The 16,893-nt window shown below is 38.6% G+C and overlaps 1 protein-coding gene across 1 annotated transcript in view; it reads left to right on the top strand.

Annotated features, from left to right (window-relative positions):
* Positions 1-6,562: 6,562 nt before the first annotated feature.
* The window catches only part of CA10 (carbonic anhydrase 10), a 178,126-nt gene continuing 167,795 nt past the window's right edge, over positions 6,563-16,893 (top strand). The window contains exons 1-2 of the mRNA XM_026861294.1: positions 6,563-6,722; positions 16,401-16,475. Coding sequence (XP_026717095.1) covers positions 6,563-6,722; positions 16,401-16,475 — 235 coding nt within the window. The remainder of the gene's footprint in view (positions 6,723-16,400; positions 16,476-16,893) is intronic.

The raw sequence follows: 16,893 nt of genomic DNA, 5'->3' as shown, positions 1-16,893 counted from the left end.
CCTTAGTTAGTCTGTCTTTAGCATTTCTATGTAATTTTTTTAAACCTGGTATGAATGAAAAGTTGTTCAGGGGAGAAGAGAAAGATTGGCACTTGAGATCAAAGGTGACGTGATTTCACAATTGTTGTGCTTTTTGAGGCAGTTACAATTTGCTAAGCTTCTGGATCACCTTGACACTCAAATTACAGCAGTGCTATCTGTGGATTACTGCTGTGTTTAATAGCAATGAAATTGTTAATGCCTAACATTTTAATGTGTACTTAGACTCTGATCTGTGACAAGTCTATAATTGTGTATTGAAAATTCTTTAAAGATATATAGTGAAAAGTGATTAGTGATCACTTTTAGGTTATTGACTTAATTTCCAAAATGGAATGCCTAGTCTTTTGAGTTTTTGTTTGGTTTAATACTCAGTAATGTAGCTTGATGGTCCACAAAACCTTACTTTTTAAAATTTTTTTTTTAACTCTTTGATGTAGAATAGCTACCAAAAGAAATAAAGGAGAGAAAATGGTGATGTCTTTATGTGGTAAAGATACAGTTTGCTAAATGCCAGTCATGCCAAAGCATCATTTTATTCATGCCAAATTCACCCAAAAGTTTTGCAATTGAATTAATTACCACCCAAAGGAGAAAATTTGTTCTTTTAGTATAAGCTATTTCTGAGGTAGGGGAGAAGGAAGGGTGTGGATCTCCTTTCAACTCAAATCTAGTCTGTTGTTATCCCTAAAAAGACTGTTAGAATGAGTATTGCCCTACAACTGCTAGGATAAATATTGAGAATTACTGGATTGTCTTTGCACAAAAGCATATTAGAAAGCACGAACCCAAAATTGATTATTTTTGTTTGAGTAGTCTTCTGTTTTTTTGGAAGTAAACAGATCTAACTTTCTTTAATATCAGAGGTAGTTGTTTTGTTTACTGTCCTGACATCTCCCACACACTCAGGCTGTTTTCTAATGGCAGGAAATAATGAGAAGAAATGGTGAGTGTTTGTAAAGTAAATATTATTACCATTGGGTGAACCTGCTAACAGCATAGCTCTGTATCTAACCAGCTGAGCTGTGCAGCAATAGTACAAATCCAGTGTTGCATACTTCACATCGACCTTGGGTTACAGTTGGGGAAATCATGGTTAAAGAAATCCATACTCAAAAAGACAGACACTCATACAGATGGGTCACAAAAAACTTGTCTTTGTTTTGGAACCATATTCAGTGCATCTTTGAAGTCATCAGAATAATTCCTATCAGTGTAAATGTTTTAGAATGCGCCCGGTGCAAGCTGCTATGAGAGCACCATTTATCAAAATGTTGTGTTCTGCGGAGTGCTGTGTCGGTCTTGTTAAATGTTATTAATCTTTACTTGTACAAGAAAACTCTTTGAGTTACACAGACTGTTTGCATTACTAAGAGTTATAGACTCAAGCTCCTCATCTATGATGATGTACCAATAAGAAAAACATGCATGAATTTGAGAACCAGGAAGTGAAGGCAGCACATGGTCAAACATTGCAAAGTGGAGACACATACAGAAAGGATTTGGCCTAGAGTCTAAATGTCAGTAAAATAGTTTGAAGCAGGCACAATCATGGTTAAACTGTTTGTTCTCCAGCTAAATAATGGGGTCTTTCAAGTTCCTGAATAGAGATGATCTTCTGTATTTTGTATGACCTCTACGACTTTTTTGGTGCTGCAAAAAGTACAGAAAAATAGATAAGAGCAGTCTTATCAACATATTGCTGCACAAAGTTGTGTTGGGGAAAAAACAAACAGATGCCACATACACAGTACCATAAGGATTTAAGAAAACACATGATTCCTTTTAGGTATATGGCTGGATCAACTCCAAGCATGTGTGGAAGGGTGGGGATCAGCCTGAATAACATTAAGATAAGTTGGCATCTTCTGGTACTGAGCTTAGTTTTCTGAGTAGCTGAGTGAAAACCTGGCATTGTAGCATGCCAGCTGCAGTGAACCTGGCCTGGTATGAAGTTGAAAGCTGGATAAAGGACCCTGGTGTAAGATCCTTTCCATGCATCCAGTTGTGTTACCTAATTTTGTCCCTAAGCCTGTTTAACAGGGCTCAAAACCAAGTGTACAGAGTCCGTACTATTGTTCATTGCACAATTGTATGGTCACCCAGCCAGATATTGTGGACTTTGATTTGTGTGCGTTATTCATCAGCCCTCACTGGGTTTCCCTGGTGCTTAGCGTAGACTTTCCTGAACAGCTGGGCAGGCATTTATGTGAGGGGGAGAACTAAATGTGCAGAATTCAGTCAGTTTCTTCTGGCTGCTTCTATGACAATTTGAATGTCTGTGAGACTCATGTCAAACTCTGGTTGGTTGTTGGTTGTTTTTTGACACAAACAAAATTTTGTTTGCTTATATTAATTTCAGTATTCAAAATATTTTTTGAAAAACTGCTAATCTCCTAGACTATTTTGCCTAGCATTTGTGAGGTTATTTCAAGTGGATTTAGAGATTACAGAAGAGCTCGGATGTTATGCATAAAATTCAGTGTGTTCCAGTAGGAAGATCAAAGGACTAGAAGTCACTTACTTCCTACAGAGTCTGACTTCTCCCATCAGCGTCCTCACAAGTTCTGCATGCCTTTCCACCCACTCCTTGTCTGCTTGTGCTCCTCACGACCCAGACACAAGCCACTACTGTGTACTGCAGCTAGTATGACCTGCTGAGAGACAGAGCACTCTGTATCTGCTTGGATATATATGCCATGTGTGACTTCAGGGAAATCATAGTAAAGGAAATGACAAGTCAGTTGTCAGCAGAATGTGGTTGATACTTTCCTTTCAGGTTGAAGGGGGCGGTCTGGTTGGCCATGACTTTTTCATCTGTACCTGCAACCCCTTCTGCATACAGAAATCAAAGGCTTAAGTGGTAAAGGCTGAAATTCAGGGAAGGAGGCAGATACAGCACACAAGGACATGATTTTTCTCAGATGCTGTGTTTATGGAATAGATCTTTATGGAACAGATCTATAGGTCCGCATATCCCACTGTTCTCTGTTCCCACTACAGTGCTCAGCATATGTGGAAGACTCAGCAGGCATTTATTTGTGGATAATTAGGGATGGGATGTCTGTGTCTCCAGGGTATGTAGTGTGTTCTTCAGGCAGCTGCACAGCAATTAATTTGACAGAGTTATCCTGAATCGTTCTTTGAAACATTCACTGATCAAAATTGAATACAATAAGAATCTTAACTGAAAGAAACAAAGCTTCTCTGAATTGGACTGACAAGGACCTTTCCCTCTATTTCTGATGTTTTGAAAGCTGGTATACCCGGGTCTTGGGCTTACTGCTGTTGGAGTATATTACCTTATACTATTGCACTGCAGTTCTTTTTTTTTTTTTTCTTTTTTTTTTTCTGTTGAATATCTAAACTTATCAATAGATAGACAACTGTTTAGCATGTTTATAAATTAAATGATATAGGCAAGGAGCATTACTGAGGGACAGATTTTTCTGTACTGCTGTAGTTCACACAATAGTTGGTAGGCAGCTAGTCTTTATGGCTAAGCTACTGGAATAAGCCTAGTTGCAGCTCGTCTCCAGATGTTCTGCCCCATAGTGTGCAGGAGGCAAGGCTGTCAAGCTCCAAGGAGTTTTTTTATTTTTTTCAGTCAATGTCTCAGCCAAAGATGGAACATTGGACAATAAAAAGGGCTACCAGAGAAGTAGACCTTAAGGAATCCTTGAAATAGAGGTAAATATAAATAAAATATGGAAGAAACCTGGGTAACAGGTGAAATGCTGTCTGGTTTTCAAAGGACACTGCTCTGCTTTAGATATGCCAGGCTGGTAAGGGCAACATACACATTTAAAATCTATAACTTCCATTTCCAGTCTTGGATTGGTTTTGACCTCGCTAAAAAAAAAATCTTCCCTCTTGATAAAGGCAAGAATTAAATTCTGTCTGAAACTACTGTGGTTTTTGACTTGGAAGAAACAGGACCACACAGATGAAAAGAAAGAAATCTAGGAAATCCCTGATGAAAACCTTGCAGTTGCATATTTCTTCATATAGTTCCCTTGAACTAAATAATTTTTTTAATTTCTTACCTTTGGTGATTTTTAAATTTTTCTTTTCTCTGTGTCCAAAGTCTCATCTCTCAAAAGACAGGGAGAGCAAGCTACAAACAACAGATATCCAGTGAAGGTGGGTTTTTTCTAACTTGGAATTTCTGCATCAATAATTTAGAAAGTGATTAAAATTCTAGAACAGCAAAATGAAGCAGGTGCATGCATCACAGCCAGTGTGAAATGTCTTCCATCTTAACTTCAAAACTGAACAAGAGAGAGGAATGAAGCATATCTGTATCTGCTTTTGACTAATGGCTAAAGAAGGGGCTGAGAAGGATGAATAGAGGACACCTTTGCAAGGACCAAGAAGCCAAGAAATTTAGTAGGGTTCAGAAGGATAAGCTGCTTTCTACAGTCACCCAAGGTAGACAGAGCTGCATCATTTCTAGCCAAGAATATTGTTGGTTGGGATAGGAATAACAGCGTAGCAGCAGAGTGCCAGAATAGCACTGCTGTCTCAGGAATCAGTCCAGAGAGGGGGAAGGGTATGACTTCTTCCAGGATCAGTGGATAAACACAACTATGGACAGATGGATGATAGAAGTAATCTCTGAGGGATATTCCACAGAACTGCAGGGAAGCAAAAATAGTGGGGGGAGCATGGAGAGTGATTTGTCTCTTGTCAAGGTTTGGAACATGACAAAGTAATAAAAGACCCTAAAAGTTCTTCCCCAGCTTCACCTGACAAGCAGGATGAACTAACAGTGCTTCCAAACTAGTAAAATTTTTAGGTATGTTTTTTTTAAAATAGTCCAAAATAAACCAGTGAAAGCTCTGTGTTCAGGTATTTATATGGCTGTCATCACTGTAATATCTCAGCAGTAACTAATGAATTGGAATATTGACGTAATACAACATGGCTGGCAACTGAGATGAATAAGACATGTTCTTTTCTTATCTGTCTTGTCTTAACCTGCAGCTGATCTAACTAGAATGATTTTTCCCTCTTACTGCTTCTCAGTTCCTCCACTGCAGTTCAACTTTTCTGCAATTATTTCCCACCTCTAATTTTAGAAGTCTGAAAAAAAAAAGCTGCTTTTCTTCACTTTTTCCAGGTTTGAATAACCTTTCACCTTAACATTGATGGTTATTTGGGATAAGCAGGTAGTAGTGAAATGGATATACTCCATTTTATTCATAGGGGTTGACCCTTCATCATTTGTGTTACAGGGACGTAAGTGGATTGAGGTGTCAGTAAGACTACTTTATTTTCTCTATACTTTCCTAAGCTGCCTCTTGCATTGTAAATTAAATTTATGCAAATTAAGTTAATGCTGGAAATTTGTTTGTCTTGTGGCCAGTTTAATACTAATGGGATTCTAAGCCGTGCACTTTGTTTTATTAAATGATTTGGGGTTCATTAATGATGTAGTGTATAAGTATATGTCACTTTGCAACCTTGGATAGCTTTTTATGATGTAGGGCCAGAGACTCTGTTTGCTTTTTGGGGACTCTAAGAATCATTTCTTGTTGGGAGTTGCTCTAATGTGCCCCAGCTATCTCAGAAACAAATAATCCTTCTTTAGTCTTTTTTTTTGCCTCCAGCAATATTCACTTATTTTCCACAGTTCTTCCAGGAATGTGAGTGAAGGAAATGTCTATAAAACCCCTGTATTGTTAGCATGGACCTTGGAATTTTTGATAGCCCATGGCATCTCATTGTTTGGTAGCACACAGAAACAAACTCAGTGATCCTTACCATTTTTGGCAGTTTAAAGGGAATTTAATGAGCTCATTGCTATTTAAGATTCTTCTATACTTGCCATGTATAATAATGGGAATATGCAAAAACTGGCCTCTTTCGAAAATGTGCATGACGTAGAAACATTATTTTGAGCAAGTCAAGATCTGCTTTAGTCTGAAACAATACTTCATGTTGAAAAATATATCATAATCCTGTTAACAACACTGAAAGTACTGCTGCTTACTGGAGGAAAGGCTGTCACTTATCAGTTCAGAAAAAATAGCTACAAAGTTGTTTTTTTTTCCCATTCTGTTAAGAAATATCTAGTAACCAAGAACCAACTATTGCTAAGAAACTGATAAACTGCAAGAAAGTGGTGATGGTAAAGAGCACTTGCAATAAAGCCGCATTATGATAGGTTCAATTTTCTGTCATGAGGCCTCTGCCTGAAGTAGATCCATATCTTATCTTCTGACATTAGATTTCTTCTTGATGCTAGCAAAGCTGTTATTACGTGGCCAGAAAAATTTTTTTTTGACTTTGTGATCTCAGAACGCGCCAGGACATAAGGTTTAAGTGCTGAGGATTTAGGTAGTCCAGTGAGCTGTGAGATGATCTGGATTAGTGCCCTGACTGTCAACCCCAGGATGACTAGAAATCTAGGTCTCTGAATCCAATTCAGTATAATCAAAATAATTTTGCCTCCCCATTCCCATTAGCTTTTGAATGACCTTGTGCTGTTTGTTGTGATTGGTTTTGTTTATATGTAGTTATGTTAGCCAGGAGAAAATTACTCTCCCTGTCTCAGGAATGTGCATCCTTTGTGTTGACTGAAGTTAGAGTAATATACGTACAAGACCTATACATTGCCATTCATAGTTCTGCTGAGTTTTCAAGGGAGATTGAAGGCAGCCTTCTTCCCTCTTTTTCAGGTATGTCCCTTTGTTTAGACTGTGGAAAACGCTCATAATAATATTGCTTAAGCATTATGAATTCTCTGCATATGGTGTAGCTCTTCAGAATGTTTCCATATCACATCCTGGACCACAAGTGCTTGTGTGCTGTAGAATTCTGTGGGATTTGAGGCTGCTGTGTATTTTGTAGGATCAAGCACCTAATATTGATGCCGTGCCATTAGTCTTGAGGTTAATTGGCAGACCTTTCTTTTTTTCCCCCTTGAGTTTGCCTAAGCAGTGATGAATACTTAAATTCTGGGCACAGCTCATTCATGGGAAGACTGCTGAAGAAATAATTTCTCTTTCCTTGAGCCAAAGATTTGGGAAAAGAAACAAAAAAATCTGCTTCTGGCAGCTAACAGGACAGTCCCCAACTGTTTGTACTGTTACTGATTGGTAACTTTTTGTTCAGAGTACAGAGAGCAACTAGGGTCAGAAACCCAATGAGATGTCAGTATCATATGTGCTTCTGAGGAAGGAACTTTGTGGTTTCCTTTTAAAGGAAGCCCTATTAATTTAGCATTAATAATGTATTGAACTTTAAAGGCTCAAGGATATTGAGGCCGTTTCTTTGAAGTTGCTGAGTGTCCCCAAACCGCATAGAAATTAATGGGAGTGGAGGCCATGCAGTGCGATGAAAAGTAAGAGCTATTCTGAAGTTAATATCAGAAGATATCTTGCTGCTTCTTACTGCATTATTTTATAGGGCTCTTCAGACTTTATATCTAGACATGATTAAACAACTCATTGGAGAGGAACTACCCCATCTAACAACACAGAGAAGACTATTGTGTATTCTGGCACTCCTGTCAGAGACCCTCGAAAACTCTGAGACAGCCAAATTGTATTAATGTGGTTTAGGACTCAGGAAATCCTAAGCATGCCATCTGTGGCCGAGATGAAAGGTGCTGAGTATCTAGTGTTACCCTTTGACTTTCCCACACTGCTTGCAATCAGTATTATGTTCTAACTGCTGCGATACAGCTATGTATTTTTCTCCTAAAATAATTTAATTGCTTTGATTTCTAGCAGTAGGTCAGCTTTGATGCAATTTTGACACTTGTGCCAGAGAAGGAAAATAACTGTACACCATCCAAAAGTAGTGTGAATCCCATAGATATGTATGGGGTCTGAGGAAGCACAAGCTCACATCCCTAGTTGGTAGTAATTTGTAGGTAGAACCATCAGCATTCTTTCATGTTAAACAAAACTGCTCAGATTTCCCAGACAGCATAGAGAGCTGTATAGAAGTTCCCTGTCTCAGTCGTTTCAGAAATTAAATTTTGCTGAAGAAGAAATTATGGGAAAAGTATTATTTTAAAAATTGAAGCAAATAACATTAAGTGTAGCACTGCCTTAGTATTCCAGCCATGTTAGCCAACAATTACTCGGAGAGAGTGAACATACTGTCTTTTACATTATGTGGTCTAACTCTTGTACATGTGTGTTAGTCACATTAAAAGACAGCAGCTTTATAGGGATATTTGATGTTCTACAAATTGAGTTAGGAACAGTATGCAGAGTTTCATGTTAAATTGGGTGCAGTGACATAAAGTAATTCACCCTGCAGTGCAATCCATCATTTACATTGTTGTACTTAGGTGTTCAGGGAAGAGTGAGCCAAAATGATTTTAACTTTTTCTGACTAAAAGCTTTAGATACAACCTGTGGTTTTGCTCATTTATGTTAGAACTTAAAACAATTGCATGCTTGGGCATATATGGTTTATGGAAAAGTGCTTATTACAAGTTGGGACCCACTACCCAAAAGTATATATTTATACAGCTTCCTTTAAGAGCTTGGTATAGCATGTTCATCTCATCTTCATAAACATTATTGGGAATGATTCCTGCTTACACATAAGCTTATTTAAACTGTTTTGATAGTATTCAGAGGTCAGAAAGCAAGGAAGTTGTTAACTAATTATATTTCTGTCTTTTCTTGAACAGTGGCATGATAACTGGCATTACAAGCTTGTTTTTACAGGTAAATGAATGTAAATGCACAGTCACATGCAAGATTAATAGCAGAGGAAGAAATGATGTTCTGGAGTCCTGCCTGCCCTGTGCAGTGGCCTTTAGACTGGCTATCCTTTGCCTCTTCCCCTTTCCTCATCTTTTAAGATTTGAAATTCTGTAGTGAAAAGCTTCACTGGAAGGGATGACAATAGTATCTGCACAAGATCCTTCTCTTTGCTGAACAGAGCTGGGCTTATACACACATTTTACTTTCTGCAAACTGAGCTATTCCTAGATACTTGCAGAGGTCTGGTGAGAGAGTGCTTTAAGCATAATGTGTCCTAACAGGGGCTTACTGACTTGTAAACATCATAGTTTATGGTGCCTCAAGCAACATTTAGTGACGCTGGACACTCAGTGATCTCATCAAAAGCCAACTGCATAGGGACAGTAGATGCAGCAGTTAGCTATGTTGCAATGCTGTATCACATTGTTTGGTATGACTACATGCATACGTATGAGTCTATTTGTATGAAATATCACCCTTTGGCCTAGGTTTTTAATTGGAATCTTATCAGAAGACAAAATTACAATAAATAGAAAATACACTAAATAGTCAAGTCTCTGTGCCATTAGCAGAGTTCCCAGAATAGTGCCTTACTTTTGCCCTCAGACTTGATAAAAACAGGTCACGTCTGTTTTGCTTGTGTTGAATACTGTTTGGAATTCACAACAGCAGTGAGAGCTTTTACACATGGGGATGGTGAAAGAAGGATTTATGGAATTGGAAAGTATTAACTTAATGAAAGAGCATTTGCATGTTTTGTGAGCAAAACGTTATCCAAAAAAAAAAAAAATCTGGCCTAGCTTATGAAAGCATTTTATTTATTGATCCTTTATAATCCTTTCTTTTCTTTTTACTCCCTCATTGTATGGCGATGCATACAATGTAGGCTGTAGTATTCATAAGCAGGCTAACCTTTCTTGTTCTGTGACTACTCACTTATAAATGATGTTTTATATAGTGTCTGAAGTGTGAGTTGTTAGGTTCTTTTAATATAAAAAGGCTGCATAAAAACATAAAGCACAAATACAGGATGGGTGGAGAATGGATCAAAAGCTGCCCTGAGGAAAAGGATTTAGGGATGTTGGTGGGTGGAAAACTGACTATGAGCCAGCAATGTGCCCTCGCAGCCCAGAAAGCCAACCGTACCCTGGGCTGCATCCAGAGAAGTGTGGCAGCAGGTCAAGGGAGGGGATTCTCCCCACTCTGCTCTGGAAAGACCCCACCTGCAGTGCTGCTGCGTTCAGCTCTGGGACCCCCAGTGTAAGACAGACGTGGACCTGTTGGAGCAGGTACAGAGGAGGCCACGAGGATGATGAGGGGGCTGGAGCATCTCCCCTGTGAGGACAGGCTGAGAGAGTTGGGGTTGTTGGGCCAAGAGAGGAGAAGGCTCTGGGGAGACCTTAGAGCAGCCTCCCAGTACTTAAAGGGGCTGCAGGAAAGATGAGGAAGGACTCTTCATCAGGGGGTGTAGGGATAGGATGAGGGATAACAGTTTTAAACTGAAAGAGGGTCAATTTAGATTAGATCTAAGGAAGCAATTCCTCCCTGTGAGGGGGGTGAGGCCCTGGCACAGGTTGCCCAGAGAAGCTGTGGCTGCCCCCTCCCTGGCAGGGTTCAAGGCCAGGTTGGACGGGGCTTTGGGCAACCTGGGCTAGTGGAAGGTGTCCCTGCCCAGGGCAGGGGGGTTGGCACTGGATGATCTTTAAGGTCCCTTTCAACCTGAACCCATTGTAGGATTCTATGATCTTAAATAATAGCTGCAATTATGTACAGACTTGTTTTAAACAAACCAAGCGTTAATTATAGAGGGCTGAATCTTCAGCTAATTACATCTACTTAGTTCCCCTGTGGTCAAGTCCACTTTATACATGTGTATTTCATTCGCTTTAAGAGGCATTTGTTGGTGTGAGCCAAAAGCTGGTACTTGTATGACTGAAGATGTTGAAACTTGATTTTTTCAGATTGTTTCTGTTCCCTCCAAAATCTAGGCAACCCATCCTTGGGTTTAACAGTATGCAAAATATCCATATAAAATGTAGTAATTAAAATATTTAAAATAATTGCAAATGATGTACATTACCTAAAATTCAGAAAATGGAGTTTAGCAAAAAAAGATTAAAGTTCTTCCTACAGCCTTTTTAAAACCATCCTCACTGTTCTCTGTAGGGCTAATATTCTATTAGAACACATGATCTTCGGAAACACTACAGGAAAATTCCTCTAATTTTAACTTCTGCCATAAGGCACAGCCACCTTGGATTATTTGTCAATGACTGAAAAAGATACCTTGAGAGTGATGGAGCTAGTCAGAGTGAACTATGGAACTCTGAAAGGAAAGTCAAATAGCATTACATAGCTAAGGAAAAAATAGCTTACACTATCTGGGAGAGAACCAGGATAAGGCCTATAAAGCCAACAGTCTGTGGGACACAAAGGGTGGATATAAGTGAAGATCACAGCAGCATCTAACAAACATATCTTCCATTTTCAGTGTTCACCATTGCATTAGCAGATTCAAGGATTAATTTTTCTTGTAGTAGGCACTATGCCATTTTTCTGTGAGTTTCTTATCAAGGTATTAGCAGTGAATTAATGCCTTGCACTAATTTTATCAAACTAATGGCTCATAGTTGCAGCTGGTTTTCTTTTTAATCTCGTAACTATGCAGAAAGGGTAACAGTGATGAAAACGTTATCATGTATTTAATGCCAGGACAATACTAGCCAGGTTATCACAACCCAGACTCTTAGGATGTAAGTTAAGTAGCGATAAGCATGCAGAGTCATTAATATAGCAATGAGAAGAGCTCAGATCAATAAAATTCAGATGAAAAAAGATTTTTTTTTTCCCTAACTGCTGTGAGCCTGATTCTCCACAGCCTAGCATTTTTATTCTGTGTGAAATGGCAGTAAAGTGAATGGAGAATTCTGATCTGGCAGGATTCTACTCTTGGCCTGCGCTCAGATGTGAATGACATAAATGATGGCATCAGATACAAGCCTTTCTTTTATTTAAGTATAGAAAGTAAATAAGTAATTGTAGAATGACTTGTTTATGCCTTGCACATAAGCATATTTACTGAGGGGTATTTTGTATTAATTACAGTCTTTTATATTTTGTCAGCATTAGCATTCCACAAGATGAGGATCTCATTGCACTGCAAATTGTCTGCAGGTATTTCAGCTGCATCATGATACCTGGTATCTGATACAATGTTATCTGATGATTCCAAAATAGTTTTACTGACTGAGCAACAGCTTCTCTTTGAAATATAAGCCTACTCATTTTAACCTCTACACTAGATATAGTTAACTGCTGACTTGATGGGGCATTGGCATCTCTTTCTGTTTGCATTTACTGTACATTTTTATGATCTTGTACAATGCTGTTTGCCTCTACATGGAAATCACTAGGAAACAAAAATGCACAACATCTTGCAGAATTTAGCCTGTAATTTTATGGTCCACAATGAGACATACCTACAATAATCTGACAAAATGAAAGCAACACGTGTCTTATCAGCTCCAAATAAATATCCTGTCTCCTCTACAGCAGCTGCATTGAAAGAGATCTGACATAATGGTGTTATATCAGCAGAGCTACTAATCTCAGATACTAGTGATTTCAGTAGCGCAGGAAAGAACGCTGTAGCAAATGGAGGTCATTCAATATCCTCTAGCACTTTGGACAAACACGGCATTTTGGACTGTCCCTACTAATAGCAGAATACAGTGCTGATGCTAAAATTTGCTGTTGCCTACTTATGCAGGTAATCAGCTCCTAACAGCAATGTCTGTTCAGATGGGCCTGTTTATTTTGATGCCTTTGAAGAAGTAACAATGTTTCTCGGGAGCAAGAGACATACTCCAGGTTTTAGTGGTAAAAGCAGAAGTCTCTGAGGTATAAGAAATTTTTATTTTTTATTTTTTCGATATTTAGCCCTCCTTGGGAATAGAGAATTGCTTTCAGGACCTTTTGTCTCCTCAGTATCTTAGGTGACAGGTCATGCCAAAATAAAAAAAGAGTTGCCATGGAGGAGCTGCAGTGTTCTGGTAGGAACCCAGGAGTATCAGAATCCCCACAGCAAGCATGCATGTCTCTTTATGGTCCTCAAGTGGGAGAACTGCAGTGAGAGGTACAATAGTTTTACTTTAACTGAAATAAGGAGGATGCTGAGAGAATTTTGCTATTTTCAGTGTCAAAAGGTGGCATATATGAAGAATCCTTCTTGGCAACAATTCCCGAGCCATAAGGTTGAACCTGTTTACGCAGGCACAGTGCCATTCTGTCAGATGGGCACTGATACACCAATTGTAGAGGCCCTGTGTTGTACGTGCATCAGGTGTAAGCGTCCCAGATAGGATTCCCAGCAAGAATTGTCCATATGTTTGTTCATTCTAATTTTATATTCCCTTGTTCCATTACTAATCCAGGTAAGAGTCTGATTATGTTTCAAAATAGAGAACAGCTTTTTTCTCCTTTAATAAGACCTCTTGCTCACTTGCGTAACATAGATTGGAGTAATGGCTTAGGAGAAGTTTTTGGAAGACAAACTTTCCTGCCAGGCCTTACCAGACACCATCCTTATGCATACAGAGAAATGAACTTTATAAATCTTTTTATTTTCTAAGCAAAATCCCTGTAGGATCCATCAGAGTAAATCTTTGGCACCAAGCTGGATTTCACATGCACAGCAGAGTGGAAATCTGTGTTCAGTCACTCTCGGCACTATTTTTCAGGATGTTTTGCCTGAACTGGTATAAAACATTGAGGTTTCAGGGTTCAAGAAAGAGCATGGCACTGGGGAGTGTCTCCCTAGCTGCTCTCTCGCAACAACCACCTGCCTTTCCTCTTGATTTCCTCAGTGGCCTTAGTTTTCTGTAAATCTGCAGCACTCCCAGCATTGCTTTTGCCCTATCTTAGATATTTTATATGGCTATGGTACAAGATCTTATTTTGCTTACTGTAGTCCTTATTATGTGTTTCATTTTCCTGTGTATTGAAGAGATAAGGATCTGATATCTGTGGAATGTGCAGATTGATGCCAGGTCATGCTCTTCTCTGATAGCTGAAGCAATTGCACAGGCATCCAATTATTTAGTACAAAGCTTTGATAATCTAATTTTCTTGCTCATCTCATGCGGTCTGTTCCATACTAATGCAGCAGATTTGAAAAAAGTATGACAAAAAAATCTTCATCTTCCAGGTATTCCTTCTGGAATTAGCTTTACTAAGTGCTGGGGCAACACACTGAAGCAGAGCTGCAGAGCCAGCGTCTTTTGATTTGGGTTTAATTTAAACTCTGAATAATGGATCATATTTTTCTTCTGGACCTAGCATGTATCATTTAGATTGGCCAGAGTGGGGAAAAGCAATACATTTTTTGACTGTATATGTTTCTATGAATGCTGACAGTAAGCAGTTGCATTTGAAAATATCCATCTTTCCTGAAGTCTTCTTAATTTGCCTCTATCTACATATATACTTTTTTCACCCACTTTTAAAATGCAGCTGTCTCTGGTTGGCTGAAACAGCTTTAGCTGTGTATATTACTACAAGATGCGCTTTAATGTAATGTAATTTTCTGAGAAATTTTAAGTAGAAGAATGATTGCTGGGCTTTGTTGGGACTCACTTATTAGTATCTTCTCCTATTGCTGAAGCATCCTGAAATCTTTAAGGCCTTCTGTTGCAGAGCACAGAGGCATAAAAGCAACCTGCATAAACCAGTGCTGAGATCCAAAAAATTGCAGTTCAGACTGGATATGAATATTCTGCTGCTCAGATATTTTGATTGTGGGTTGGGATTTGCCATTTTCCAAATGTTTGTATAACGCAGTCCAGTACAACAAAGCCATACACAGTTTGACTTCTCTAGGCAATGATATAAAAGCTAAAATAACAAAGATAATGTCATCTGCAAACTGTAAAGCATGCACAGTGGAATAGTCCTTTCAGTTTAACATGTCACCATTCAATTAATGGAACGAGCATCAGTACTGCAAGGAAAAATCTGCATCCACACATACCCCATTCCACTAGTGTGTCTGGATTTCTGGTAAAGCAGAGTGTTGGTCCTTCTGTCAGTATGTTTAATTAACTTCAGCTTTACTTTTGTTTCTGCAATTTACAGTCAGTTAAATCATAAATATTGTTTTGTAACTGATAGAACAGTATGTAATGGTCCTCATCTTGTATCCTTTTTAGTCTGAATGTCACATCCTCTTTGTAATTTTTAATGACAACAACAATTTTTATTATATTGCTGGAACTTTTCCCGGGGTAATTGTGTCTTTTGTATATAATGTTATCTAGAAATGAAACTGCAGCAGAAAGCTGCTAAATCCAGCATCTTATGTAGCTGTGTATTTATGTTAAAAAAGGCTTGGACCTAGTGCAAGAGACTGAAAATATCTTATAAAACAAAACCAACCCCAAATTTAAGTTAACGGTACACAAGGTAGCTGAGTTGTCTGTAGCTCGGTGAGAATTGCTCTAAATATGAAAATACCAAGGAAAATACAAGTGAAGGCAGAACATATCTGCATATCAGCTCTGATCTGCTATCCTATGGAAATCAACTGCATGTTTGTCTTGCTCTGTGTGTGTATGCCCTTTGAAACTATTTCCAATTAACAGAGATTTTTACATTTTGATGACAAAATTTGCTCCAGTTCTGATTTCCTTCAGACAAAGAGAAATAATGACCTTACAAGTAGTAAACTGGCTGATCAAGGCCTTTCTGCTCTTGGCTTTTCAGGAATGTAGAGAAGTCATTTAAGCAACAGTCTCATCAGGGGCAAGCCTTATCCAAAGCTTAGACTTCTACTGTGACACCTTCAGGATATTGGTCAAAGATGCTTTTCATTGCGTAACTGCCCTGTGCTATCAAATGTAGCTGTAATAGTGTTGCATGTCACACACGCGGAACAGAAGCTGGGACCTTGCCTAGCTACCAGAATGATTGTGCTGGGGGATAAGTAGCAGGTTGCTTGCTGCATTGCAGACAGAGAAGATAGCAGGAAGAGCTGATACTCCTGCCTAAGCATTGTAGCATAAGGCAGTATTTGTGAAGCTATGGGTTATGCATTTCTGTTCTGGTTTTGGAACTCGGAGCACATGGGATGAGAGGAGAAGCAGTTACAGACACAGCTATTGCCTGTGGTTCACTCTGTCATTTCTACCCATTCAAAGTGAGAAATTATTGGGGAACTTGGGAAAGGAAGGGGAGAAACTGCTCTTCAGTTCACCGACTTGGACTTAGATATTGATTACTGTATATAAGTACACTCTTTTTCTTTGCATTTTTATCCCATACTGAATTTATGGGTGTCACAGAAACCATCAGTGCTGCTATAGATACTCATTTTCTGCCTGTATTCTTAAGTTTAGTGATCGGTTCTTCAGAGGCTGAGTTTGTTTTACTATATGAGAAACAAGGACAACGTCCTATAAAGTACAGATGCATAGCATAATATAATAAATTGAATAAAAATCACGGGAACTTGAGGACTATCATATCATCTTCTGTAGAAGATGATACCCTGTTTAGAGTTTTCAAAATTTATGTAATTAAATATTTACTATGCCTTGCCTTAATTTTGTGGTTTCTTTGATTATTTCTCTCTAGCTCAACAAAATTCACCAAAAATCCATGAAGGCTGGTGGGCTTATAAAGAGGTGGTCCAGGGAAGCTTTGTTCCAGGTAAGTGTAATTTTAAAATCTTAGTTTTTATTAAATATTTTTTCACTGGAATTAATATAGTTGGGTTTGGGGGAAAACTTTGGGGGGTTTTTTATCCAATTGAAAGTTTTGAAGTACACAAGTACTCAACATCACATTATAGTGAAGTGTAGAGAGCTTTTTGTCAATACATCGTCCAAACGCCATTGCTGGTTTTCATCAAAAAAATTGCTTTGATGACATTCCTGGGTTTTCTCTGTAAAACTAACATGATGCTACTTTGTGAATGTGTGTGTTCTGTGTACAGGAAAGAGAAAGGGAGGGCTGAAAAGCAGTATTGTTAACTGGATGAATTCACTTATCTGATGCAGCACTTTAGATAATCCCATTTCTACAGATTTAACAGTATATTAGGAAAGGAACTTAACTGAAACATGAA

This window comes from Athene cunicularia, assembly GCF_003259725.1.
Source record: "Athene cunicularia isolate RWA chromosome 18 unlocalized genomic scaffold, athCun1 chr18_part1, whole genome shotgun sequence".
In the NCBI taxonomy this organism is placed as follows: Eukaryota; Metazoa; Chordata; class Aves; order Strigiformes; family Strigidae; genus Athene; species Athene cunicularia.
Note: the sequence above shows the minus strand (reverse complement) of the source record. Positions and strands in the feature narration are given on the sequence as shown.